This window comes from Siniperca chuatsi, linkage group LG13 (genome assembly GCF_020085105.1).
Source record: "Siniperca chuatsi isolate FFG_IHB_CAS linkage group LG13, ASM2008510v1, whole genome shotgun sequence".
Classification (NCBI taxonomy): domain Eukaryota; kingdom Metazoa; phylum Chordata; class Actinopteri; order Centrarchiformes; family Sinipercidae; genus Siniperca; species Siniperca chuatsi.
This window is the reverse complement of record NC_058054.1, coordinates 3,478,812-3,506,262: the sequence shown is the minus strand read 5'-3', so window position 1 is coordinate 3,506,262 and position 27,451 is coordinate 3,478,812. Positions and strand designations below refer to the sequence as shown.

The 27,451-nt window shown below is 40.5% G+C and overlaps 1 protein-coding gene across 2 annotated transcripts in view; it reads right to left on the bottom strand.

The window, feature by feature from the left end:
- Nucleotides 1-1,113: 1,113 nt before the first annotated feature.
- myo10 (myosin X) overlaps nt 1,114-27,451 on the bottom strand; it is a 140,305-nt gene continuing 113,967 nt past the window's right edge. For both annotated transcript variants that reach the window (XM_044218489.1, XM_044218490.1), the window contains exons 20-41: nt 26,717-26,841; nt 26,116-26,230; nt 20,525-20,631; nt 20,167-20,388; nt 19,304-19,343; nt 17,799-18,752; nt 17,224-17,344; nt 16,314-16,557; nt 15,913-16,008; nt 14,305-14,398; nt 13,105-13,160; nt 11,830-11,972; nt 10,931-11,122; nt 10,529-10,686; nt 9,637-9,760; nt 9,017-9,314; nt 8,631-8,838; nt 7,995-8,131; nt 7,770-7,890; nt 6,502-6,978; nt 5,364-5,555; nt 1,114-4,950 (exon numbers count right to left, since the gene is read on the bottom strand). In XM_044218489.1, the coding sequence (XP_044074424.1) occupies nt 4,840-4,950; nt 5,364-5,555; nt 6,502-6,978; nt 7,770-7,890; nt 7,995-8,131; nt 8,631-8,838; nt 9,017-9,314; nt 9,637-9,760; nt 10,529-10,686; nt 10,931-11,122; nt 11,830-11,972; nt 13,105-13,160; nt 14,305-14,398; nt 15,913-16,008; nt 16,314-16,557; nt 17,224-17,344; nt 17,799-18,752; nt 19,304-19,343; nt 20,167-20,388; nt 20,525-20,631; nt 26,116-26,230; nt 26,717-26,841 (4,335 nt within the window). In that variant the 3' untranslated portion in view covers nt 1,114-4,839. The remainder of the gene's footprint in view (nt 4,951-5,363; nt 5,556-6,501; nt 6,979-7,769; nt 7,891-7,994; nt 8,132-8,630; nt 8,839-9,016; nt 9,315-9,636; nt 9,761-10,528; nt 10,687-10,930; nt 11,123-11,829; nt 11,973-13,104; nt 13,161-14,304; nt 14,399-15,912; nt 16,009-16,313; nt 16,558-17,223; nt 17,345-17,798; nt 18,753-19,303; nt 19,344-20,166; nt 20,389-20,524; nt 20,632-26,115; nt 26,231-26,716; nt 26,842-27,451) is intronic.

Below are 27,451 nucleotides of genomic sequence, written 5' to 3'. Positions count from 1 at the left end.
TGGCTCAATCACTAGTGACATCATAGGGATCTATTCAAACCAGTTTTTTGTTGAACAGGAATTGTGACATCATCAGTGACATCACAGCATGTTGCCTCGGCGAGGTTATAAGTAGAACCCGTTACGTACAAGAATTATTATATTATTTTGTCACATTCTTTTTCCAGATTGAGTCTGCTGCCATCGCGACAAGGACCTGGAGATGCACCGAAAACGACTGGATGGATCTACGAACAGGTGACATTTCCAGGTAAGTTAAATGATCAGTCAGGGATGGAGGAACGATCTCAAACAAGTAGAGTTGCAAAGTAGAAGGAGCCACAAAGAAACACTAGACTCTCCCAGATAATGTTACAATCCTATAGGTTAATGTTCTGGCCATCATTTTTTATTGTTTCAGCTTTGTTAAGGAGAAACCATGCTTTATATCTGTCATTCAAGGTGATTAAACCCAAACTTAAGAGATATAGTGCTGCTTTATCAATGCACGTTTTTAGCCCTCACTGAACCAACTCTGTAATCATACAACCGTCTTGAATTGTCTTGCGACTTGAAGTCTCCAAGTCATAAACATGGCGATCTTTCCCATCTCTACCATCCATCCCATATGACATGAACGCGGCGTTATGATCTCACGAAGGCAACATTCCATGATATCACTGATGATGTAACAAGTAATGCGACATCATTATAATTTCTGATCTCACAAAGGCTGCATCATCACTAACGGCTGTAGAGTCACAGAACTGTAATTTTCATATCTATAAAAATAAGCACATTGCATTGTGGGATTGTTAGCAGAAAGCAGTGTACATGCCACTACGTTTTTCGTTGCATTGTGGAATTTTTTAGGGGAACTATGTAGTGGATGGAAGGAGCTACGAACAGATGACCTCACCAAGTTAGTTAAATTATCAGTCAGAAGTAGAGGAAGTTTGTTTTTGTTCTGTTTTTTAAGATTGTTTAGTCTGATTGTCAAGACTTTCTAATGATTGCACTGTTATGTGTGTCAAATCCCTGGCACCAAACTGATTTCAAACGAATTAATTACAAAGTACTACTGTTCAGTCTGTTAAACTAGTGTAAAATAAAGCAAAAACGTTACAGTGAATGTACCTTCAGACCAAATATGTAACCATTTATTGTTAGAATCATCCTTTCAATACATAACACAGCTAATACAGATAAAAAAAACAAGATACCAGTATTGTGTCAAAGATCCACTGTCAGTTGGATAGTTGCATTGAGAAAAATACAGCAAGATTTTTATATTGAGAAAATCGCCATGTGGTCATTCAGGAGAAAAAATTGAAGGCAAAGACTTACAGTATAAAATGTACAGCCACATGATTATATAATATATATAACATTGCACATTATACCAAAATAATAAGGAACCACACATGGAAAACAAAATAAGTGTACACAATATACAACAAGGCACTGTGGAAGAAACCTGCACGCTCGTCTTTGGATGGATCTGCCGCCCGCGGAGCTCCAGTGAAATGTTGTAGGAATGTTACACTGCAAACAGTCCAACTGAGCAAGTCATTCAAACTAAAATCTGACTGATCGCATCAAAATCCACCGCTGACTTCTAATGTTTTAATCATCGCAGTCTAAGTTACCTTATACCGCACACAATAACTGCTCTCAAGGGTTCGATGAAAATGACAATTTCTGGCTTTCAGTCATATTTTGTGGTTCTTGTGCATTTGTAAGTGCTTTGCAGGTGTGGGGAAGCAATTATGTACACTGGAAAAGAGAATCATCTGTAGTCAAAACAGATGAATGATCTATCTCTTAGTATGTGTTTTTTTTCCTGTGTTACTGTTTTGTAAGAAAAACACAAAAAAACTCTCCAAACTTATTAAAAAAAGCCCAAAATATGGATATATATACTGTATATTCCAGTAAGCCTCTTTAGTTTAAAGGGGATGTTTGTGTTGTTACAATTCAAAAATAACAATGGCAACAAGTCCTTGGTTCTTATTAAGAGCGGGTGATATGGATTAAATGTTGTATTTAGTATATACACTTTTATATTGAGATATAGTTCCGGAGAATTGATTGAGAAAGTGTTTATGGACAAAATAACCAGACAGGAATGTTAGATTTTGGCTAATCCAGCAAATTAGATTACTGACAAATCAATGCACTTCATCACATTGTTACAAAAATCACATAAAAATCCAATATTACCGTAAAGCAGTTCAGTGCAATGATTTGTTGCCTTGCCAACAATAAGCTAATAAAACCAGAGATATTAAAAGTATACATACTTCGGTAAGCAGTATAAGAAAGTCTGCTGATATCTACATTATCTTACAGTATATATAGATTGCCATATGGCCCAAACCTAGTTCTCTGAACAGTGGTGCACCGCGTCGAGTTAATGTGCATCAAGACGTTGCACACACAAAAACAACAGATGTGGGCGTTTTGACATATGCTGCCGGTATTAACAAATTTGTTTCTAGAAAAACTGAATTTCAATAGCTTGAATGACTTGCGGAGCTGGACAGATTCTGCAGTGTAAAAGTACATTGGTAGTAGAAACGTGGGCTCACCTTCCAGATTCTGGTTACACAGGAACAAGAGTGGCATCGATAAGACAAAGTCTGACTTGAGTTTGTCCTGCTTTAGTTTGAACAGGCACTTGTGTGACTTTCGTATTATCAGCAAATCAATCAAAACAATCAATCACAAACTTGAAATGCTTGAGACGAGTACAGTTGCATATTATTTACAGTATTTACGTCCTGGATAATGTTTGTATAGAAGGTCAAGTCCCAGAGTTTTTAAAAGCAGAGGAAAAGGCTTGTGGGCTTCAACTATTTTCTTTTGCCTATCTTCTTCACACACACGCACACACACACACACACACACCCCTCAGTAACAAATAGCCCCATTCTGCAACAACAGTCCTTGTAGTGCCACAGCACATTAGCATCAGGAGGAAATTAACTGTTTTATTCCAAAACAAGACACATCTGCACTTTTAGAGTGAACTGATGAGAAAACAGAGTTGTGTTAAACCTTCAGCTGGTTTTCTTTGGTCTGAGAAACAGCGGGAAAGTTGAATTTGTAGCATCTTTGGCTATGTTACCAGCCCAGTAGGTGTCAGGAGGAAAAGTTTTGATAAATTGTTTGTGATATACTTTCGTTATTGTGTAATCATTTGTGTCCTCAAATGACTAGACTAGCCTTCATTCAATTTATTCTTGTTGTAAACACTATGGGCCACTTGACGTTAATGCAGTTTTATTTTGATAGTGCACTAAGATACGTGGATACACTTCTGGATTTAGCTGAAAACACAACATTGTGTTGTCTTAGACCACACCTTAAATGTTTTTTAAGGGATAACAGATTGTTTCACTGTAAGAAGGTTGCTAATTCTGTACATGCCATTGACATTCATAAAACCTTAGATACAAGGTGCTTGAGTTCATGGTTTCAGGAGGCTAATTAATTAATGCAATGTTACATAACTTAAAAATAAGGATACTGAGGTTGATAGATCAACTTTTTTTCCCATTGATAACTTCCGGGCTTTATATGTTTGCACTGGCAAACAAAGTAGGGTTCATGGTTTTGTCTGTGTAAAGTTACATGACTCACGTAGCTTGTTTGTTGGGGAGAGATTATGAAAAGCTAACAATCAAAAAAAGATTCAAATTTCTGCAACTTAAGCTCAGCGTGATGACTTGTCTGCACTCTTCTGGTGATTGATTATGAGCTTTATTCCTTGACTTTCTATGCGATGGAACCTGCTTGCTATCAGATGTCTTATCATTATGATAATCTAAGTGTTTTCAGGTTGTTTCTTGTAATCGGTCTGCTTTACATTCTCACTCTTTGTCCTGAGACACAGTTACAGTTGTTCATGCTCTCTGTTAATGCAGACTTACGGCCTCTGCATGGCATTTGCACTGGTCTACAGGCTTTCCTGTGCACCAACACAAACCTCTGCGATATGTCATAGTGGCTTGCAAGAGGACTTGGTACATACAAGCAGTGGCCGATACCAGGTCCAGAATCACTGCTATCGATACTGATATCCGTACTTTTTAAAATGATTCTGTTAATTTTAACATGCCCAGAAATTAATCTAACATGAGACAGCTCCATTATTTTGGTATCAGTCCTATTGACGCTAGTATCGATACTCAAAACAAGACTTAGTGTTGGTGAAATCAGTCCGCCCACCCCTAGTGCATACCTTTTTGTAATATCAAATGTTGTAATCTGAGATCACGGCAACTGTGTGCAGCTCCTTGTTGAAGGCTTGTTGGTCTGTACCGCCATCGAGCCAATCACTTCCTCTTCCACCTCGGCAACAAAGTCCACCATATTTTAAATTTTGTCTTTAAACAAAGAGATGAACAACTTTTCCTGGTTTCATCTACTTCCTAGGTGGCTTTCCTGAGTGCTAAATGGAGATTTATCCACAGCACGTCCATGGTTTTGGACAGTACACACTTGGCCACAAACATATTCCCAATCACAGCTGGGAAATTCTCCTTTTGGGTAAAGAGAGTTTTGCGGTTATCATTCAAGGACACTTTAGCAGATCTAGTTCTGATCTATCAGGTGTGGATGTTTAATGTTTTGGAATGAAACCAGTCAAAAAATAAAATAAAAATTGAGCTAGTCAACATTAAGAGCATTGTGGTTTGTCTCCAGCATTCACAGTCAGTCTGACATCTCAAATGTACGAGCTGCTCTCTCCAGAGCGCCGAGGACGGGCGTCCATGCGCAGCCAGCGGTGGCCATGCTCGACCCTCTGCGGCACTCTGGCAAGTGGCCATAAGGTCAAAGGTTAAAGGGCGGAGTTCACCAGGCGCTACACTGACTGCCGTGGCTGCTGACGGACTGAGAGTTGCTGTAACGCTTCTTGACGATCATACTGATGTAGGCCTTCATCAACTTGGCGATGTCCATGACCTGCAGAGGAGAGGAAGAGGAGTGTTCATACCGTTCATGAAATTTCAAAATTAAAAGGTTGGTGTTTCATGTGATTATCTGTATGCTTTTCTCGATACATTTATTATTTAAGGCTTAGTCACTCCAGCATGTGTCCGTAATTTTACGACAGTGAAATTACGGACCGGAAATAATTAATTCCAATGGAATCACAGCTATCAGTGGATTCGCTCGCCAAGGCAAATTTGTGCAGTGCTTCTCTCTCAAGTTGAACTTTGACATGTGAATATGAGCTGTTTGTAAAATTCTAAGCTAATTGTAAAATTATTTGACAGTGCTAACGTTACCTAACATCCTTCACATTCGCAATTCACATTTATTTCAACACCAAGAAACCAACATTTTTGAAGGAGTATTTGTCGTGTTGTACGAACCATTTGCGTTTCAAAGACCAGCTCCCGGCCCTCCACGGCGATCTTGTAGGAGTTGGGCAGCGGAGCTCCGAAGGAGAGAATCTGTTCATATGGGAAAACCTCCAGAGGCCACGGTTCCCCTCGTTTGTACACCGATATGGCCTCCCGGCTCACGCCCAACCACAACTCGGAGGGGAACGCTCCGTCCCGACACTAAATGACAAGCAGAAACAAGCATGAGAGCTCTGAGGGTTGACTGGACTGCTGATGAAGATTGACTGACTGAAATAAAAGGAAGATTTGTCACCAACAATTAAATACCTGAAGTCATGGATCTGGAACTTTCGTTAAAATAAAAACGCCATGACAGGAAACAACATGCTTACGTATTTGTAATCATGAAATAACTCTTTGGACACAAGAAAACACTGCGATGACATTATAATATATTAAAAACTGAGATTTTAGCCAATGAAGAAATAGTTTTCTTATAACTAGGCTCAGTATTGTCTGAAATATTCCAACACTATTTCTAAAACAATATTTAAGTATTCAAGATATTCAAACACAGTTTTTATATTTAACAAAAAGGCTTAACTTCTCACAGCCGTACAAGAACCTTACCTAAACAAATAAGTCTAAAATTTCCAAAACTATGATTTACTGTAAAGTTATACTCATTAATATTTTTACACACATTATTTCATACCCCAGTTCAGATACTATTTATGGTTGCCATTTTTTCAGCAAATAGCCATTGGGTGTATTTACATTCAGCAATTAGCTCTTTATATAGTAGCTTTCATAGATAATGGCGGGGTCTGCCATTCTCTTGTGGGATTCAAATTGCCTACGCACAACGAATTCATAGGAAACGATGCACACATCTACTTAATAGTTACTGTGGAATGAACAAAAACATTGCAATACTGGATTTTGGAGGCAGATATTTGAGAGATTTACTCCTCTGTAATCATGAAAAAACAGTTTTGCCCATCTTTAATGTTGAGACCCCAGAATAATTATTGATCAGGAGAAATCAGGAAATAATAAGAAAAGCTGTTTTATGAATGTAACAAAATAGGCGATATTCAAACAAGGGACCCAACAAGCAATCAGACTGATAAATAAAAAAACTTTTTTTTAGTTACGTCCTCACCTCGACGTTGAACAGCGTGGATCCGTATCCCTGCCACTCTTTCACCAGAGTCATGTATTTGACCATGGCCTGTTCCTGGTTCATCCCCTGCAGTTTCTTCCACTTGTCCATCACGCTGGTTCTCACCGCTGCCGCCTCCTCCCTCATCCACACCTCCAAGCTGTTCTCCTCCTCCAGTTTCTGCCGACTCAGCGAACCGCTCCTGAAGCTCCGCCTCAGCGTTCCCTCCAGGAAGCTCGAGCGTTTCCTCTCTGACGTCCCCGAGCGGTCGGCCACTGAGCCGGTGCCCGGAGCGAACGTCTTGGCCGAGTTCTGCACCCGCGTCCGCAATCGCACCATGGGGAACACCTGGGACATTTCAGGGACGTTGACGTGGGAGCTGTGATCGCCCAGGAGGTACTGAAGTCTCAGAGCAGCCAGGAACTGAAGAGTCTCCTCAGGGGCCGGATACTGACCACGAATGACGGCTTCATGGGCCTGTAGACAGCAGACACAGAGACGATGTAAGATAAAGACAGCTTCAAGAACAACTGCCTCAGTAAGGAAGCTATTTTTTTCTGTCAAAATGGCTATATTACATTAGGTAAAACAACTCTAAGACACCTGATTTATTACAAACTGAGATTTTGGCCAAAGAAGAAAATGTTTTCTCATCGCTGGGGCTGGGTATTTTATATAAAAAATTAGATAGCGAAAACAATATTTTTAATATAAGTTGCTTTGAGGAATATAAAAATGTTTTTCTACATAATTTTATATATAACAAAATAACCTTAAATACATGTTTTGATTTTGACACAAAGCTGCTGTATGAGAACTTTAGATTCAAGAAGTTAACAAGATTACTAATCTGACCAATCGTGTTTGCTTTGGTGCTTTAAATTTTACTCGACAATATGGACCCATTTCTACCACCCAGCCCTGCCCAATACAAACTTGGAATCATGTTTTTATTGTCTAAAGAAACAATTAGTGTAACAAGGTTACCATAAATGAAATGCAAAAATCTATTGCATTAAATTAAATTAATTTCAGAATAGAATTTTGCTATTCTGAAACATCAATTAATCAGTAAGTCTCAGCAGTCAGCAGCTGTGTAGATAACTGGTTAATTGTTTAAGTAATGAATCAAGGAGAACAACATTTTTTAAATAAATCTTAAAGAATTTGAACAAGTTATCCTATGCTTTAGGAAACTGTGATGAATCATCTGTCAATCTGATGGCTCTGCACAGCAGAACGATTTGTTGGTTTGAATTTTGTCTTACCTGTTCAAACATGAAGGCGAACTCCACGCTGTCTTTGGGAACATTGTCTGTGTCCAAGAAGCAGTAGAGCTTGAAGTAAAACTTCCAGCCGGTGTTGTGTTCGTCTGGGCTGGCTGAAAGCCTGGAGACCCGAGAGTGAGTTAATGAAGGCCGAAAGACAAAACATTCGTCTGCTTCACACACGAAAAGATACGCAAACAAACACATACACACTGTAACGCTTACTTTTCAAACTTGGCGAGCACGTCGGCCACCACCGTGCGGCTCTCGATGGCTTTCTCTGTCGTGTCGTTGTGTTCAAACAGAGCGAACATGTTCCTGCTGTCCTCCATGGCCAGGCCGCGGATCAGCTTCTCCACCACCTGACACACAAACAGCCAACACTATTTTTAGAGGCACTGCCTAATAATCCACAGTTGAATTTTCTAAAAAGTGCAAATCAGATGAGAGCCAACAATTAAAATAATGAGATTTTTCACAAAAATGACATAGGCCTATTTACCATTCAGAAAAGGTTCGTAAAAATGCTGGTTAGCCAAAACAAAAGTATGAACTGTACTTTTAAGAGGGTCGTGGGAAAGTGAACACAATGACTGTTTTCTTACAAAATGTATATACATTATGAAAAGCAAACTCTCAGTCTTTAAATGGGTATCACAGCTGGTCACATCATGTTTTCATTGTCTGGTTTCTATATTCAGATCAGACAAATTCTGCTGTTTTCTTGCTGAACAAATCAGAGATGCGGGTGGTGATTCAGAGGTCTGGAACCAGACTAGCATTGAATACCAGCCTTTGAACCACTGCACCCGTGTGCTAAACACCTTAATCTGTCTCCCAGCAGCCCCAGTTTTCACCCACCTCTCCGGCTGTTGTGTGTGAATTGATGGTGATCTTGCAGGATCCTCCTCCATGACAGTGAACTGTGGTGCTCATGTCCTGCCGGGCCACGATGGAGCGGATCTCCTCCTGCGACGGGACGTTCTCTCTGGCCCGAGTCTTCCTCAGGGAGTCGAGGGAGAAGGCGGCGTAACGATCCATCTCCGAGCCGGGGAAGAGCTCTCGAGTCCTGCAGAGAGTGATTTGGATTTGTTAATGTGAGAGATTACGTCAACGTTAAGAAAAAAAAATCTGTAGATTCATCTATAAGAAAAGTTGTTGATAGGTGTATCCCCGAAAACGTATTTTCGGGATCAGTATTTTTTGATACACAAATTGTGTTCAACCATCTGTAAACATGCCAATACCTCTTCAGGTGGAACTTCAGGTATCTGAGGATGCTCCTGGTGGGGATGAAGGTGCAGGACATGCAGGACAGGATCTTCCAGCTGCAGAGGTTCCCGGGGCTGCCAGGCTGTGGTGGACGCGTCGTCTGCTTGATCAGCTGGCAGAAGAGCTCATCCCGCAGAGGTTTGAGCTCCTGGCCGGTCTGCAGGATGCCCTGGATGATGGGCACTGGATCGGCCACGCCCTCCAGGTGCTGCAGAGAGCTGAACACTTTGAGGGCTTCTTCCTGCAGCGTTGTGTAGCTTCTGTTTCTCTGAGCTGAGCGGGGCAGAGGGAAGAGGTTAGTGATGTGATGGATGGTCTGAGTTCCTTGTTGGATTGCAATCATGTAGCTACTTAAAGAAGTATCACTGTGTTTGTGGTCGACTTATGTAACAATGTGACTTGCAAAGGAGAGAGTCCCCAAAGTCGCTATAAAAATCTGTTAATTTAATTTTGCTAGTGGCAAACACAATGTATTTTGGGAATTTCCATGTTGATTCCCAACCCTGATAATACAGCAGCTTTGGACTGGATTTTATATTTGCTGAATTTTCAGTCTTACTTGATGACAGTCCATCCTCCTGAATGTGTGACTCACCGGTGGGGTGGATGTCTCCGTAGGGCAGTGGCAGCAGCGGTGAGTGCAGCGGGTGGTGGCTGTAGCGAAGGATGGGGTTCCTCTTGTAGATCTGCTCCACCACCTCTGAGTTCAGACAGTTCTCCTGCAGAGATCAGAGGGTTTACTGGGGTGGTTTTAAAACGAGGACTGATGTCTTCCAGTCTGACTTTGAACTCTATCTGGAGCGTGCAGCAGGTGTATTTCCCATTGTAGTAATTTAAGACATGCGTCAGTGAGACCTGACTTTTGGAATTATGATAGTTAATAATCACAATAAAATAAATAAAAAATATTTTTTCATAATTTTTCTGTGTGAATTTTGCATGTGAACCACTTTGCACAGACTCACCAGTTTCCTCTCAGTCTAAAAACATCCATGTCACTTGAATTAGAGACTTACTTAACCATAGACAGTGTGACTGTATCTTGTTATCTGTATTTGCCCTCTGATAGACAAGTGACTTGTCCAAAGTTTTTACTGTGTCCTGCCCAATGCATGCTGGGATAGACTCCAGCAACCCTGCACAGAAAATGGACAGTCTTCTTGAATTTTTAAGTCCCATTATTTTTAGTTACCCAGTTTGTCTTATAGCTTTTGTCAACAAATAGTTGATCGATTAAATGGCAGGACTTGCGGGGTGCAAACTGGTGGTAGAGTAAAATAACAAATCTTTAATATTGCATGCTGTTTAAAAAGTAAAAAACAAAATGAAACTGGATCCGACTGCCTTCAGAATGATCCTTCCCTGCATTAAAAAAATCCAATAATTCATCTATGACTTGTATCGCCCTCTTTTAGCTTCTGGTGGGAACTTTATGGATGGAGCTTCTACACAAGCCTCCATCAGTTTTACGCTAAGAAGTTTCCTACCTTGATGTCCTGGATGAGCTGCTGGGTCGGCGTGTCGATGGGGACTTTGGTGTCGATGACATTCTGAATGGAGTTGGCCCAACGTGTGGCCTCATTCAGCAGCTTGCAGTAGAGACGGTACGAGTGTTTACGCCCGTACACGATCACGTTCCAGTAGCCTGTCCGGAGGACGATACAAAGAAGAACCGAAAGGAATGTGTCATGTTAAACAACATGGCAAAGGAACAAATGTTTCTGACTGTGAGAAAGGGCTTGAGGACAAAAATGACGCATGGACGTGACACATGGTTAAATTAAGGCATTTTGGCACTCACTTTCATCCTAATTCAATCTCAAATTAAAGATGCAAGACACCAGAATAAAATGTAACTGAATCAAGTCTGTTCCATTTCCTTTTCTTACCGGTCTCTTTGAAGACCTTTTCGTCCGGCTGAACCACTGAGCAGAGGCTGTTCAGCACCAATGTTCCCAGCTTCAGGGCGTTACGCTCCGAGCTCTTATAGTAGTCCAGGGAATTGTGGGTAAGCAGGAACCAGCGCTTCTTCAGCTTCAGTGAGGCTTTTGTACTGTTCTTCATCTCTTTGTGCAACCAGCCTGGTGGAAATAAAGGAATCAGATATTTGTGTAGCTAGAATTTTGTCTTTTCATCTTTACAAAAGGCGTACAGTCAGCCTGACACGGCAGCAGCAATCTAAACTCCCAGTGTGAAAGCACTTCATTGCAGCCTGTAGAATTTTCCCCAAATGCTAAATGTGCAGGTTATTGTGCTAAAACCTGCAAATTACATAAAATAATTTGGACATTTTTGTTTTTTGCACTTATTTAAGCCATTTCTTAAGGTTTTTAATGCCTTTTAAAATTCAGAAAAATGCTAAAACATTTGATGGAGTTTGATGTAAGCTGCCACAAAATTAAACCTGCAGATTTACAAATTTGTAAAGTTCAAACAACTGCAACTCTTTGTTTTATCTGCAACACACTGATACACTTTTCAATAAACTGATCTATTCTTATCCCATTTGAGGACTAATAACTTACTTACTTAACCTAGAAACTGATCTGACTACATCAGCAATGATTTCTCTACTTCTTCTGCTGTTTTTAAGTTTGAAAAAAAGTAAAACAAGTTTACAATTAGTCACCAGCTTCCACAACAAACAATGTTCATATGTGTGTTGTTGCTCTGCTGCTGTAAATCTGATCTATATTTCTACCCAAATGCATTCTGGGATAGACTCCAGCCCTTGAGCGACCCTCAAAGGCATGAAGAGTAAAGGGACGTTAAGAGATTGCGCTGTCACCTCGGATGATGAACTCCTGTCCATCGACGCGGGTGTCTCCTTTGGAGCGCTGCAGCAGAGTGATCCAGTGGTGCATCTCCTCGGGCGTGTCGGCGTTGCAGTGCAGCACGCGGTTCGCTGTGATCATGACGAAGGAGTTCGGCCTGTGACGGTTCAGAAATGCAGTTAATGGTGATAATAATAAGAAGAATAATACGAGAGAATGATCAAACAGCTGACTAATCACAAACTCTGTCATGTGGTTTTAGATTTTAAACATGAAAACATGCTCAGCAGTTTGAACTTAGATTGAAGCTACAACCTGAAGTAATAAAGCAGGAATTCTTTGTGTTTGAGCCATTGCTCTATTTTTATCAGAATCAGAAATACTTTATTGATCCCCGTAGGGAAACTCTTTGTTACAGTAGCTCGTCTTTACGTCAGTGCACACAGGAGAAAGTACTAGAAAACGATATGATACACTATAAAACAGGTCAGAAATAAATTAAGTATCATGTCGGTCTAAGTATAAGATAAACTAAGTGTCGAGTACCAAGTGGGTTTACTGGTTGATGGTGAAGTACAGTTTAAAAAACAATGTAACTAATTATGTAATAAATAATATTAATAAGCGGAGGTGCATGTACTGTCGAGAGTAACTGAGGTATATAGTATCAGTAGCAATAAATAAGAAAAAACTAACAAGGGAAAACTAATATTGCACGGGAGTAGTACTCAGAATATTGCACAATTATTATTAATTATGGCGGAGATGTAATGCTCAATGTCCAGTTTAGTGACCTTAAACATGTATAAAAGAGCCCCTAGTGGCTGAGTTGAAAATAAAACAAATATGTAACGTGGAGTTGAGTTACAAATTATGCTTTGAGATTTTAGAGACCTTTTTAGGTTCATTTTTAGCTGAACTTTGTAACTTTGTAGACCATTTTAGCCTCAAACTATGAAAATTAAGTCACTGCAGCAGCAAACAGTAACATAACACAATAGAAAAGAAGATAAATTTGTTGTTGCAAATATAAGGGATATTAAACCTAATGCAACTGTTAAAAGCAGCATCAGAATGCATTAATCTTGCACCTACAAAGTTCTTCATGTTGGGAAATCCAGCAGCTGAGGTGCTGAAACCAAACAGGTCAACAGGCCTGAATGATGAGTGTTGGCTTTTATCTAACGGACATTTTCTGGTTCCTTCGCTTTGCTAGAGTGTGTGAAACAGTGCAGGTCTGCGCAAAGAAAAGCCACAGACGTGACATGATGTTTGATGCAGGTCCTCACCTCTCTGGATTATCTGACGCACAAACCGAATCGATCATCCCCACATCCAACGTTCCCTGATGAGACAGAGAGAGAGAGGGGAAGGTTTCAGTAACAGTGTTCAGGGTGTGGATAATGAGTTTGACCTTCCTCTGCCCCATGGAAACCAATTATCTCACGCACATACACACAGAGGGATAAAAGAGAGGATGTAGCATTTCCAACACAGCTGTGTCAGTTCAACACAAAGAACTACAACAGAATAGAAAAAAATAGAACAGAACAAAAGGGGGTAGCGTGAATATAAAACACATCTAAAAGTGTGTTCAGATTGATCGCAAAGTAATTTTTAAAGGTAGTCCAACTGCAACAAAGTCCATGAACAGAGTCAGATCTGCTAAAATTAAAGAAAAGACGCATTAAGTCTAATTGTTTTAACAAAAAAATTGCGCTTAGGGAAAAAAAAAAAGAGTGAAACTAGTCTGAGGAATCACATTAACACACACAGTCAGTGTTTTGGAGATGTTTCCATACCATTTATGTTGAGGTTTCTATCCTTTTAATATCGCTGGATTTATTAGAACATAGTGGTCAATGTTGCAAATCAACGATCAGGACTGCTTTTTGGCAATATTTGGTTTACAGGATTTTTGTATCAATGTGATAAAGTACTTTGACTTTTTAGGTATTTACCAAAAAGAGACATTTCGGTCCAGCTATTATATCTATAAAAGGTTTCTCACTTAAATTTACAGATAATTTACAATTCACATGATATCACAATATGTATCAATATGAAATTATCTTTATGATAGGTTTTATCCAGATCCTCGCCCGTGTAATGAACACACAAAACGTTTGCTGATCTGATCAGATGCTTGGTCTTAAAATACACATTTTCTTCATTTTGTCAGTTCTGCGGTTTGCATACTATACATAAATATGTTTGATCCATTCCATTTGCATGATTTGTAAAAAGTAAGCTATGCTTAAAAAATGGAACAACTGTTATCATGTTATACTGACAAACTGACACTGTGTGTCTGAAGGGGCTGAATCAGAGTATGGAGATTTTGACTTTGTCTTGTTGTCATTAAGACATCATTTGAAAATTTAACTTGAAATAGGTTTTTAGCACCAATATTAAAAAGTATTTTTCTTCCTAAAAACAGTATTACAACTCCATTTCCCACAGTGCTTTGCTTTCCCCGCAGTACTCACCACAGCATTCTGGGGGTTGGCCTGCTCATCGTGCATCTCTCTGATCTCCTGTTCTGTAGAGCTGTGGACCTGACTCAGCACGCTGAACCACTGGCTGTAACCATGGAGACATCATCATCATCATCAGCATCAGCATCAAGACATTAAGGTAATGACAGCCGTCAATCAGGATTTACAGTGAACAGGACATGTTTGAAGGTCCAAACTACTGAGATCTCAACTTCTAAGGAGTAATTTGAGTCAAGTTATCTCACTAAACTGAGATGTAATTTTTTTCTCTAGATTTAAAAAAAACAACAAAAAAACTGAACAATTTCCATTGGGTTACTTAAAATATATGATCCGTCTTGGCTAACCTTATTTGGAATTTGTGAAGAAAGGTGCACATGGAAATCATGCAAAAAAAATATTTTAAGAGAAATTTACGTTTGTTTAGAAGTCAGCTACATCTAAAGGTGTGTGTTTCAACAGTTCTGTGTCACACACATTAAATACGTTAAAATTAACATACCAAGAGGACATTTTCTATCTCTGTTTTTCAGATCTAAAAAGATTTTCAAGTGATGAAATGGTGTTGAATTACATCTAATTTACTTTTGTCCAGTGGAAAATTCAAGTATTAAATATTACATTTTTGTAAATTTTGGTATTAATGCATCACTATTATTGTCTATGTGTGTCAATATACTGTATAGTAAATATCAGGGATAATTATATATATAAAATATGCATGTGTGTACAAATAAGGCAGAAATGAAATTGAGGTAATTCTGTGTTGAGACTGATTCTGTCTCAGACATACGGAGCTGATGTTGGCTCACACTGAGACAGAGGCTGGCACTGTAAACCTGCTGCCAATACACACACACACACACACACACACACTCTTCTTCCTGTCAGTACAACAGCTATATGGAGGAAGTGGAGTGTCCCTCTGAGAGGAAATCAATGTGTTGCCAGGGGCAACCAGCACTCTGACCCCAAAGCGACAACACCTCCTCATTACACTGTCTGTGGCTGAGAATGTGTGTATGTGAGTGTGTATTTAAACCTCATGGGGAAATAATTAAACCAGAAGAGAGAAATGAAGAAAGACACTGGTTAGACGAATAGCCGGTGTGGCATTAGCACTGTGATAATGAAATAAGCTTTAAGTTAATAATTATAATTGAATGTGATTTCAGTAATAAAGGGATCGTGTCATGTTTCTACTGTCGGTATGAACACACTGACCACATTACAACACAGACATACCATATGTGCACGGATACATTCGCATGGCTGTTTTATACTTTGATGTATTATGTTTGTTTTTGTCAGACCTCTGTCATTCCGCAGAGACATTTAGATGTCACTTTGGAGAAGTATAATTCCAATTTTATACATTAACACTAAATGACAACAACAATGCGTTTAAGTGTGAAAAGTGCAGCTGTCAGGTGACACTGAGTGAAAGGTGTTGTCCTTTAATCCTTCTCTTTGCTCTAGTTTTCTACCTGGTTTTCACGCAGAGATTTAGTGAGATTTGCAGGCGTTTACGAGGCCGAAAATCCGGGTTTTCATGCAGTGAGAATAAGTTATACTATATGTTACTATTTGAAGACACACCTGGCGTCCTCAGCAGACTCGGCGATCAGATGGTAGGTCCTCTCTGGCATCACAATGTCGATTCCATTCTCCTTACCGGTGTTATCAATGATTTCTCTGCAGATCACAAAAAACAAAAATAGGTAAATCTCTCCACAAGGGCCTCACCTCGTCCTCTTCCGGGGGTCCGGCTTGCTATTTGTTTTTAATGGAACAATCATTTTCAAATCACCACCATACACACACTTGGCTGATTCTGATTCAGTAGTATAATAGAAGTGTTACAGCAATGCAAAAAAAGAAAAACAAAGCAGTTAAACTCCTTTTTCTGGTTTGGAAATTTAACTGCTACTGAACAGCTGACTCTGCCCTGTTTGATGACATCATACTGAAGATTTCAAGGCAGCCTGATTAGTCCTTACTTGGCATTGTGCATATCGAGCACCCCCTTCATCTTCTCCTCGCCGTCATTCTCAAAATACATGAGCTTGCTCTGCCGCAGCACGAACCAGCGGCGCTTCCAGTTGCGGCGGGACAGCGTAGACGAGCCCCCTCCTTTCTTGTGCAGCCATCCCTGCTTCAGGGCCTCCTGCTTGGCCCGAAACCACAGGAAGGTCTCGTCCTTCAGAACGCACCAGCGCCGCTTCCACGTGTTTATCAGACCGCCTGGAGGGGAAAATATGAGATTTTGGCTCATGTGTTCACAGTCTACTGCCACATCTCTGAAGAGGAGGGCTGTGACTGCAGGGGGACAGAGAGACGTCAGATATCACATGACATTTGATGCATTAAATCACCTGATCTGAGGATGGAATATAAAGAAAGTATGTCATGTTGTTTTGACGTGTTGTTATAGCGCCCTCTCAGGCCAACCAGTGTAATTTTAAAAAACACTTAAAAGTTCTCAGACTGAAATTAGATCTGTGGTGTCTGAAATAGAAAGATAAATACAGTACATAGCCCCACCCATGTAATTGTATACAATAAAATTGATTGTGTGTATTCACAAAGTTTCTTAATTTCTCACTCCAACTGTGTGTGTTAAGTGAACGTAGGCTAATAATATGGTAGCATTGCTATTTCTATTTCTGATTAGTTCTCAGAGAGTCATATGTAAAAAGGATGTTTCTCTATTTCCATTGTGAAAGTAAAACAAGGATGGAAATGGAGGCTTATTCTTCAACCTCTTAAAAATAATCAATCTGGGTAACACTATGATACTTTATTTTATGTTTATTGTATCCTCGGCTCTGGCCCTATAGAAGTCAGAGGTCAGAGGTCATTTAAGTCCTTTTCAGTTTCTTAAAGAAGTGGAAGTAATGAAGGAGATACCTTTGATGTAGAGGAAGCTGTGGAAGTATGGGAGCGTGACGCAGCTATAGACTGAGTCTCTCCGATACGACAACTCGTCATCGGTGTCGAACCTGTCAAAATCGTCCTCGCTGTCCTCAAACTGGATTAAAAACAAGAGAAATTAGAAATTCAAGATATACAAAGTTAGCATTACTGAATATATTCATTGTTAGTAGTGAAATACTAATGTATATTGTTGTTGTTGCTGACAAGCGGGAGTTTTTTGATCTCTCAAAATGTGAAGTTTGCCAAAACTTCAGTGATTGATAGGTAAGTATGTGTTGCCCATTAACCCCCGCCCCTCCTCCCCCAGTGTGATTGCCTTAGTCATTTAAGATCTTACACACCTTAAAATAGTTGATAGAGAACTTCCTTGAAACAACTGACAAATGCTTTGCTTCAAACCTTAAACTACCCTGGAACTTTCTCCTACATTCAGTTACTGCCCCTACTGACATAATCTGATAAAATATGTGTGCAAATTCATCGTCATATCCCATTACACACTCTGAAACAAGCAGATGGAAAATGGTTTCTACAAAAACCTGACTCACCGATGACTGAGCCCCCTCCGAGCTGAAGCGGTAAGCCCCTGAGCTGTTGTAGGTGCCTACAGAGCCGCGGTAGTCGGGAGACCACTGGCCGCTGCGAGGGTTGGAGAAGGCCACGCTGCCACTGGACACAATGGCGCCCTCATCGTAGTCATCCTGATCGTAGTCCGAATCCTCGTCTGGCGGTATGAGCTCCACCAGGTCATCGGACTGAGCCTCAAACGAAGCCTGGGGGTGGCAGTAGGCTGAGTCCCCGCTGGATGAGGCGCTGTGGCAGGCGGGGGGCAACGGTGGTAAAGGCAGCGGCTGGTGAAGCAGGGTGGTTGGTGGCAGTGGTGGGATCACACCATCATTAGCATATGGGTCTTCTTCAGACGAGTCATCACTCGTTCGGATCCCACTTGTCCGCTGGCCGTCTGAGTGGCCGTGCTCGCTCGGGTTCGGCGAGTCTTTGAAGGCCTCATCATCAGCCCCAAACCCTTCGTCCACCTCTTCCTCATCGTTGCCTCTCCTCCGTCCACCCTCTCTTTCCTTCTCATCCCCTTCGCCGACTCCCAATGAGCTCTCAATGTTCCTCACACACTCGTCGATCTCGTCGAAGTTCAGCGAGTCGAGGAACTGCTGCGCTGCCTTGCAGGCTTCGTCCTCCAGACGCCTGAGCTCCTGGTCACGGAGAAGCTGCAGGCGGTTGAGGGAGGCCTCAGTCAGAGAGAGCTCCTGACGCTCCTTCTGCCTCTGTAGCACCTGGATCTCCCGCTCCAGTCGCAGGATCTCCTCCACCTGAGACGCCTCATGAGGACGGACTGCCTCCACTTCTTCAGATGCCTCCTCCAGGGCCTCTGCTGACTCCAGCTCCTCCAAGGTGTCTGGTGATGTTGCAGCTGCTAATGCAGGCTGAGGCTGAGAGGTTAACGCCTCAGCGTGATGAAGCTCTTCCAGTCTTCTAGCCTCCTCAGCCTGAGAACGGAAAAAAAAAAAAGGAAAACTATCTGATGGAAACAGTTTTTGGATTCTTTGGAAGATCTGCACTAAAACAGATTGTGCTCATGGTACCAAAAGCCATTTAGGATATAATCGGTTTTAGGCAGAATAATTATCTTCCTTACACCTCTAAAATGTTAGTCCTATCAAGAACACATTGTGTCTTGAGTCCTAAAAGTCTTACTTTCTCAAAACAAATCTCCCACTGTAGTGAGATAATTTCAACCTGTTTCTAATACAAATTAAACTGCAGCGATTTGCCTTTTTACATCTTTTTTTTCAAGGTACTTACACTCATTTCTACAAAATTCCTGAAACAAGTTGATTTTAACTATATAATAATGAATGTACTTGTGCTGTCAAATATGATAAAAATAATAAAAGAATTACAAAAACAGAAAAATGTGTCTGACAGACACCTATAGAGACTGGGCTCCTCTGCCAAATATCATCAGTGAAATGTCTAAAATGTTAAAGTAATCTGTTCTTTCACACAATTAATTCCTTAATAATCAGTTTCATCATACCTCTCTGGCAAGTCTGTCAGCCTCCAGCCTCTGTCTCTCCCTGCACAGAAACAAACAGATAGACATCAGCTGACTGAAACAGACTGACAGTAAGAGATTTGATTTACCAAAACACAAATAATTACATTTCCCGTCTCATCGTGGCATTAAAATCCCATAAAACCCATCTAGAATACAGGTTGTAAAGGTCAGACAGAAACTCATCCATCCAAACAACAACAACCAAAAAAGTATATATTTTACTACACCACATTACACAACTTTTTACAAATACAAGTATCCAAGTAAGTGGACATAAATGTATGCAGGTAGTATGCTAATTAGGACGTTTATACAACTTCACTGGTAACTTGACTAATCTACATGAGCTTTCATCAGGAGTGTTTTTTACACATTTATATCTGATTCTGATATTTTTTGAGTCACTTTTCATAAATTTGACTGTTTATAGGGCAAAAAATATAAATTGAAATAAATGGATTTAGTATTTCTCGTCAGAATTGTATTCCTGGTATTGGAGCGTACGCTTTAAAACAACATTTAGACCATCATGTAAGGAGAACATTGAGAGAAAACATATTCCAACAGTTGAACAGATGTCTTAAATGTGGGGTGGAATTTGGACTCATGACCTCTGTGTTTCTAAAATCCTGCCTACAGCTCAGCCCCCCCCTGGATTTTCTGTTGATGGAGTTTTAAATCACTGCAGATGCACCAGAGGATTTGTTTTCCCGACTCATTGGAGCTACAGAACCAGACAGAGTATTTAGAACAGACTGGAAAAACATGAGATACTGGTTACATGAGAGCAGCAAATAATTTCTATGAAATTTCCACTAACTACTCCTTTTAGAGAGGCCCACCTCTCCATCTCCTCCTCCATCCTCCTGCAGCGCTCCTCCTCCTCCCTCCTCCTCCTCTCCTCCAGTAGCTGGCTGTAGGCCCGGCGGGCCAGCTGGCCTCGCACACATTTCTGGAAGGTGAGCGCTGCCCAGCGGAGGAGCAGGAACTTCCTCCTCCAGTAGAAAGCCCGGTAGTTCTTCTGAATGACCACAGTGCACTGCAGCAGCTTCCTGTACTGCTTCCTGTGTGGAGGACAACATCAACAAATCAACACAATCAGTTAACAAATGAGACTTTTGGTTAGAATGAGCATTAAAACTGTTTCTGAGAAGGTTTTTGATGTTATTGCTGAGTTGAGTTTATAATATTGAGTCGTACCTGGCCATGTAGCCCATGACGTGGGCCTGGATGATCATGGCTGCCTTCAGCACCTCCATCTCCCTCTGCTTCTCCAGCCGATGCTCCAGAGACTCCCGAAGAAAGACCTGAGAGGGGAGCAGAGGAGGATGTAGGAAGAGAGAAAGTGAGATTGAGACAGAATAACAATAATGATTAGTTCTTCTATCACTGTTATCAGATAAACATTACAGTGTTGCAGATATACACAAAAGAAAAGTCAAAATACAACTTTGACATCTCTATGTAGAATTTTAAAAAAATGAGAAGGGGGGTGATGAGGAGATACCAGGTAAAGATCAATAACATGAGAGTATTCATTTTGTGTATAAATGTCACAAAATAGTTAAAAAAAAGTCAAGCAAGAATCCAGAAAATGTCTGGCATTTAAGAAGTAACTGAGGGACTAATTGATTAATTGACCATTTGTGTCAGCACTATGCTCAAATATCGACTTTTCAGAGGCTAAGAATGGTCTTTTTCAGATTGTCCAATATGTGTTGGAGTTTTAAAAGCATTTCATCAGAGCATGTGATCCATCAAAGGTTCAGGGATAAAACAAGAAAGTCATCAAAAGAGTTGAGCTATGAGGTTTCTGTACGAAGTGATTCACATGCAGGGCGTTAGGTTACTGTGGTCACCAAATAGTTTCAAGACATTTTTTGAACCCATTCTTTTCCATGTATGAATATTAATCCTTTTTGCAGCATGATTGTGCATTTTAATTGGGTTTTTAATATGAATGAGTTTGCTGTTTTAATTGTGCCTGTTTAGTCACATGTTAAAAACTAGGAATAATATTTTTTTAACAATATTTTCATAGCTGTTACATTTTTTAAAGTCAAAATTGAAGAAGAATTACCAATAAATATCAAAGAGTAGAATATATCTCCACTCATGGCACACAGTAGAATATGTTCCCAGCTTCTGCTTAACATAGTACATACATTACATACGCTGTATTACACACACATTATGAATTTACAAGTGAACAGAATTTTTCTATAACATCATTTAACAGACACCCCCTTCCAGAAGAACAATTGAACTGAATAGAGCAACCGACATAAATCAAATCCAGATCCTCCTCTCCTTTTGTTCATGGCCGCAGATTACTGCAGCGAGGGATTTCGGCTACATCTCTCTGTGAAAAGTGTGAAAAAAATCTTACAGGCACTTAGTGCAGCTACCCGCTATAGGAGCCAAGCTGTCGTCCATTGATAGAGAAGCTGGGCCCACTGAGGGACACCAGGAGTTAATCCGATTAGGGAGTGAGGAAAATGAGATATGGGACATGGTCACGGTGGGGAAATGTCCCGGTGCTACGGTGGTACAGATTGCCTTCTCCTGTTGAATTGTGTACTCTGTGTACTCTGTGTGTGTGTGTGTACTCTGTGTGTGTGTGTGCGTGTTGTTGTTGTTGGCAGGGTGACAGAGTGCTGAATTCTCAGGAGTGAAGCACTAATGAGATTTTTGGGAAGAAATATAAACTTGCTTGGGTGATTTGGATGTCACTGACAAGCAGGTTAATTAACAAGGAAACGTGCAGTACATGCCCCAGCATGTGCACGCACACACACACACACACACACACACACACACACACAAAACCACTAGTGTCTCCCCCTGAATTCAGATGTTGAGTCAGGTTATAAAAGACTTTGCAACAGCATTTAAAGCATCAGAGCAGATTAAAACTCTAAAACCAGACTCATTAAAACTCAAACAGCTGACGCAGCTGGATAATTCCCTATTCAGAAGTAAAAAGAAAAGCACTAGACCAGTGGTGGAAGAGGTAATCAGCAAAAAAACAGTACCACCATGTAAATATACTCAAACTGAATGAAGGTACACAAGTAGGCTATTATGAGATAAAATGTGCTTAAAGTGGGCCTGTGTAACTTTGGCTAAACAGTGGTAATTACAGGATAATGGTCAACGCTAAAATGAAGCTTAAGAGCACCACAACAAGAGAAGAATCATGAAGTCAGTGAAGTGATTCATTAATGTCAGTTATACGCCAATATCTACCCAAGTTTGCTAACATTAGCTAACCTTAGCCACCATAAGCTAATGGTCATACCAGACCAAGTAAGGCTGTAGCAACAACATGCACATATCATCATCACCATCATTGTCAATTGTAAATCTAAGCACGCTGTATATACTCTATACTGTATAGACATGTATACATGGATATACTGTACATATCCACCTACTTCATGTATATAAAGTAACCTATTTCATTAATCATTCAATATTTATTCCAGCACGGAACAGCATCTGATTTGTGTTTATACAATTTACAGAAACAGTTCGACTTGTATATAAGCATTGTATGTTGTAGTTCATTGTTGCTCCTATATATATTTATATACGATCTAATTTTTCACCTACTTGTATGCACATAATAGTTATGTTTACTTTCACCAATCTTTGTTCAGATTTGTTGTCCTTATTTTTACCTGTATGTCTATTTCTATCTTCCTGTAAATTGTGTTTAACATTGAGAGCAACTGAAAACCGGAGTCAAATTCCTTCTATGTGTGGAGCTACTTGGCCAATAAAGCTAAAGGTGATTCGGAGAGCATCTAATTGAGGATGCGTTTAGTTGATTTTCATTTGTAAGAGATATAATGTGTTATTTCTTCTTTTAAAAGTTACACAGCCTCACTCTAAGTTTCAAAGATAAAAGTACTCAAAATTGTTAATACGCAGAATGGCCTTAAAATGAAAGCAGCTTCTTCATGTTGTATCTGGGAGAAATGGAGCTTTTAACTGTTTTATTTACTGTTGGGTAGTTTAATCTATAATAATGCAATATATTTTAGAATCATGGGTTTAATCTGCAGGGTAAATATCGAAGCTACATTACTTGTGCATAATTTTTTTTACACATATCCCAAAAATTCAGCCTGTTCAAACCCATTACAATTTAAAACAATGTTCTGTGGATTTGAACAATGTTTGGCTGCGCAGCATGAGTTTGTACCAACTGATTTGAGGGTTTGAAGAGGTTAAGAAATAAAATGTTATTTTTTAAGAAAGAAAAATGGGAAATTTAGACCAGAGTATTGAGAGATTTTTGTGTTTGTGGAGTGCTGCTATCCAAGTTCATGTTGTTGAGTAAATATACGTTGTCACTTTTTACCACTGTGCTAAAAACACACACACACACACACACACACACTTATTCAAGTGTACTTACAAAACCACACATAAAATAAAAGGTTAGCCTTGTGGGGACAGGTCTTTGTTAGTCCCCACAATGTAAACACACACAAGTAAACACTTGTCACACATAGGCACGAAGTGAGACATGCACAAACATACACACCACACACACCCTCACTTTATTAAACAACTTCCAACATGAATCACACATGCTCAAAAAGTGCGGCCTCATGTACGAGTGCACACATTTGCATCCCAATGAATTGAACAACTAATCCTTTTTAATCATTACTATGCTAATTAGCGCAACAAAAGCTGCGCTAAGCCTCAGCACACTTTTGATTCCTGCTGTTGGGGCCTTTAGGGAGCGCCGCGCACCGTGACAGGTCAGGCCCGTGGAGAGAACAGAACCCTGGGAGAAGCAAGCAGAGCCACATCACTTCCAGGAAATTAAGTTGGAGGCTGTAAAAAAAAAAACTCCCAGACAATAGTCAGGACATGTGCTGACTGAAAGGAGCTGGAGGCCGGCTCGATGTAAATCTTACTGCGAGAGGCAGTGGGACAAAGTGGACGAATCCCTCTGAGGGAGATAGAATTGATTTAACGGTTTATAGACAGTCACAGCAGCAGGAAGGGCTTTGTGGTTCAGTGCTGAGCATGGTGTTGACACTGCCAGGGTTAGAGGCTCTACATAGGTGTGACACACACCCTGGTAGCCATATTGGATGTTCTAAAGCAAATTTCAGAAAAGTCTGCAAATTAATGTGTGTTTCTGTCAAAAAGGTGAATATTCTTAGGAGTTTTTGACAAGAAGGCATAATAAAAAAATCTGGTAAATGGTGCCCTGTGGCCGTGCGTTTCACAGAGGCAACACACCCAGCGTCCTCCCTAACATACAGGGGCACTGAGCACATTCAAACCCCAACAAGAGGAGAGGACTTGAATACCCTTCAAACTCTGGCGCCAAGATGTCTTAAAGAATACAATATAAAACATTTAAATCTATTTATAATATAGTTCCTTAAAGTTTTTTCTGAGATGCTCCTTAATTCAGTTTTCTTGTGCTATTGTTGGTCCTGGACCACACACACACACACACACACACACACACACACACACACACAAATGACCATTCATCCGTCCACCCACACATACATGTATCCTCCACTGCTGTCACCTCTTGCAGCAATCATGCTGTGATTAGGGATCTGTGTCCCCCATCTGTCATTTCCCCACAGCAATCGCACACAGCAATCACACACACACACACACACACACACACACACACACATTGGCAGTAGGTATATTCCCTCTGATCCGGTGTAGTGGAAGCAGAGAGCGATAGACCGAGGGGATGAAGACTGGATCCAATAACTGTTGGATTCCATGCTTCAGGTGCTCTGAACTTCAATTATTCATGATCACACACACACAAACACATACTTAGAGCCTACAGTCACACAGGTACCTGAGCTCTGGAATGGTTTCATCGAGCTGGATTTGTAAGACGCATGAAGCCAAATTAAGCCTTGAGGGGAGCAGAGTGCAGCCAAATGGATTGGCATCCCCCAGCGGCGAAGTAAGTCTGCATCCAGTCATATTCATGTTAGCAAGGAGAATACGGATCAGCCGGTGTGAGCCAGAGGAAGAACAAACGGCAGGACATTCAGGAGCTCAGGGTTTGACAGGAAAAAGTCAATTATACTGTAGAGAACTGCTGGAGGGATATATTTCACTGCTGATAGACAGGAAGTGGAAAGCTGTGGGGAAAATTGTTTCTGAGGAAAGGTTTTGAGAAAATGATTTTTCTGTCGACACATTGTTGAATTAGCCGGAGAAGCCTTAACTGTTTTTAAAACATAAATTACCTCTGTTCTAGAAGTAAAGAGTAAACCACATTTCTGCACAGGATGTTTGCATCTGTGTAGTTTCCCCAAAACACTTTACTCTTTCTACTTTCTTGTCTCTGTGTTCCAGACTACGCAGTTAGGAATCAAGTTAAACGGTCAAGCAATATTTGTCATTTTTCTGCACTTCACAGTTTCAAATAACACATTCTGCTGCTGTGATGATGACGACGCACCATGTGATCAGCCCTGACAGAGAGTCAGCTTGGATTCACTCCTGTATTAAACATATTGACACACAGACCAGAGACCTGTGGCAATACAACAGGACCCTACCAGACCCGATTACACGCAATAGAATTTGGTCCCAGCCTGACTGAGGGCCCTGGTTCAGGTCTCAGTTACTAGGAACCAAGAGGACCCCTGAAAACCTCTACTTCATGGTCATGGCAAACGTTTATTTCTCAAAGGGGAAATGTATGTGATTAAATGCAATAAAAACATCAAAAACAGGACACGAAGATGACAAAACAACTTAACATCTGTCCTCACCTTGGTCTTGCCCAGCTGCCACTCTGCACTGCTGCTGTCAAAGAGGTGCAGCAGCTGGATGCAGCTCCCCCTGGGGTCATCCGGCATCATCACGTCCCGCATCAACACCTTGTACCTGAAGAAGGGGTGAGGTAAAGCATGAGGTTATAATCCAGCGCTTTTGTGGTTCATGTGATGGGACAGCAAGAATCTTGTTTTTACTTTACTAACAAAAGAGCATCAGGTATTTCTACAGAGACTGGTCCTCTGGTCCATTTTTAGTTTAATACTGTTCTCGTCTTGACCTTTACATTTTAGGAATGTAACAGATCCTCTTGCTGTAATGCTCACAGCTTGACGTGTTCCTGGTGCTCTTGGCACAACAATGTTAAAAATATTTTTCACTTACACTGATTTAGGAAATAATCTATTTGGAAAATATTGGAATTAAACAAACACCTGCAGGTTATTTGGGTATCTGAAGTTGCTAACATGCAGAGTTTCAACAGAGCAGTGTGGACACAACCATCCATATCTGTCACATATGAATAGAAGACGATGTTAATGTAAGAGTAATGTATGACTGAGATGATGGACTGAAAGTTTTGGTGCAGACACAAACCTGGAACAGAAGTCTTGGAAAGGTCTCCGGATGGGGAAGCCGGTGCGTCGAATCTTGACCGTCTCCAACATGCCGGAATATCTGAGCTGGTTCAGAACCAACGTCTGGTCGAACTGGTCAGGCATCTAGAGGAAGACAGTGATGGACATTTAGGATAAATATGAGCCCATTTGGCTGAAGACAGTCACATTCACATCTCAAATGGCCACTTTTAAGGCCTATAAAGATATTTAAATAATGGTTAAATATGTCAAGGGAGGAAAACATTATGTGAATGTTGGAAAATGAGTCACGTAATCATGAACATGAACATTTCACAATGTTGTCTGCAACTAAGAAAATACTCATAGCTGTCTGTTAGCACTGGAGGAGTTTAGTGTAAATCCAATGTAAATTTACACATTACTTATTTATTGCGCACATGTATTATCAAGTTTAATAAATGACAATATATATGTTGTTGGTATCAATAAAGCACATCTTGTTTTTGGTTATTTTTCTGCTGGTTTCACATGACAAAAAGGTCAAGTTAATGTTTGTACGTTCAAATAACAATGAAAAAAAACAACCCTAAAACACAAAAATCAACTCGTTATCCGAATGTGTAATCTCAATAGAATGACCATCTAACAGCGTCCCGCAGCATCAGCTGATGATTTTCATTCTGTAGGACACCTTCATTAATGTGCCTCTGTAATTTAGCCCAGTCAGTGCAGTCAGCTGCTCTTACGACAC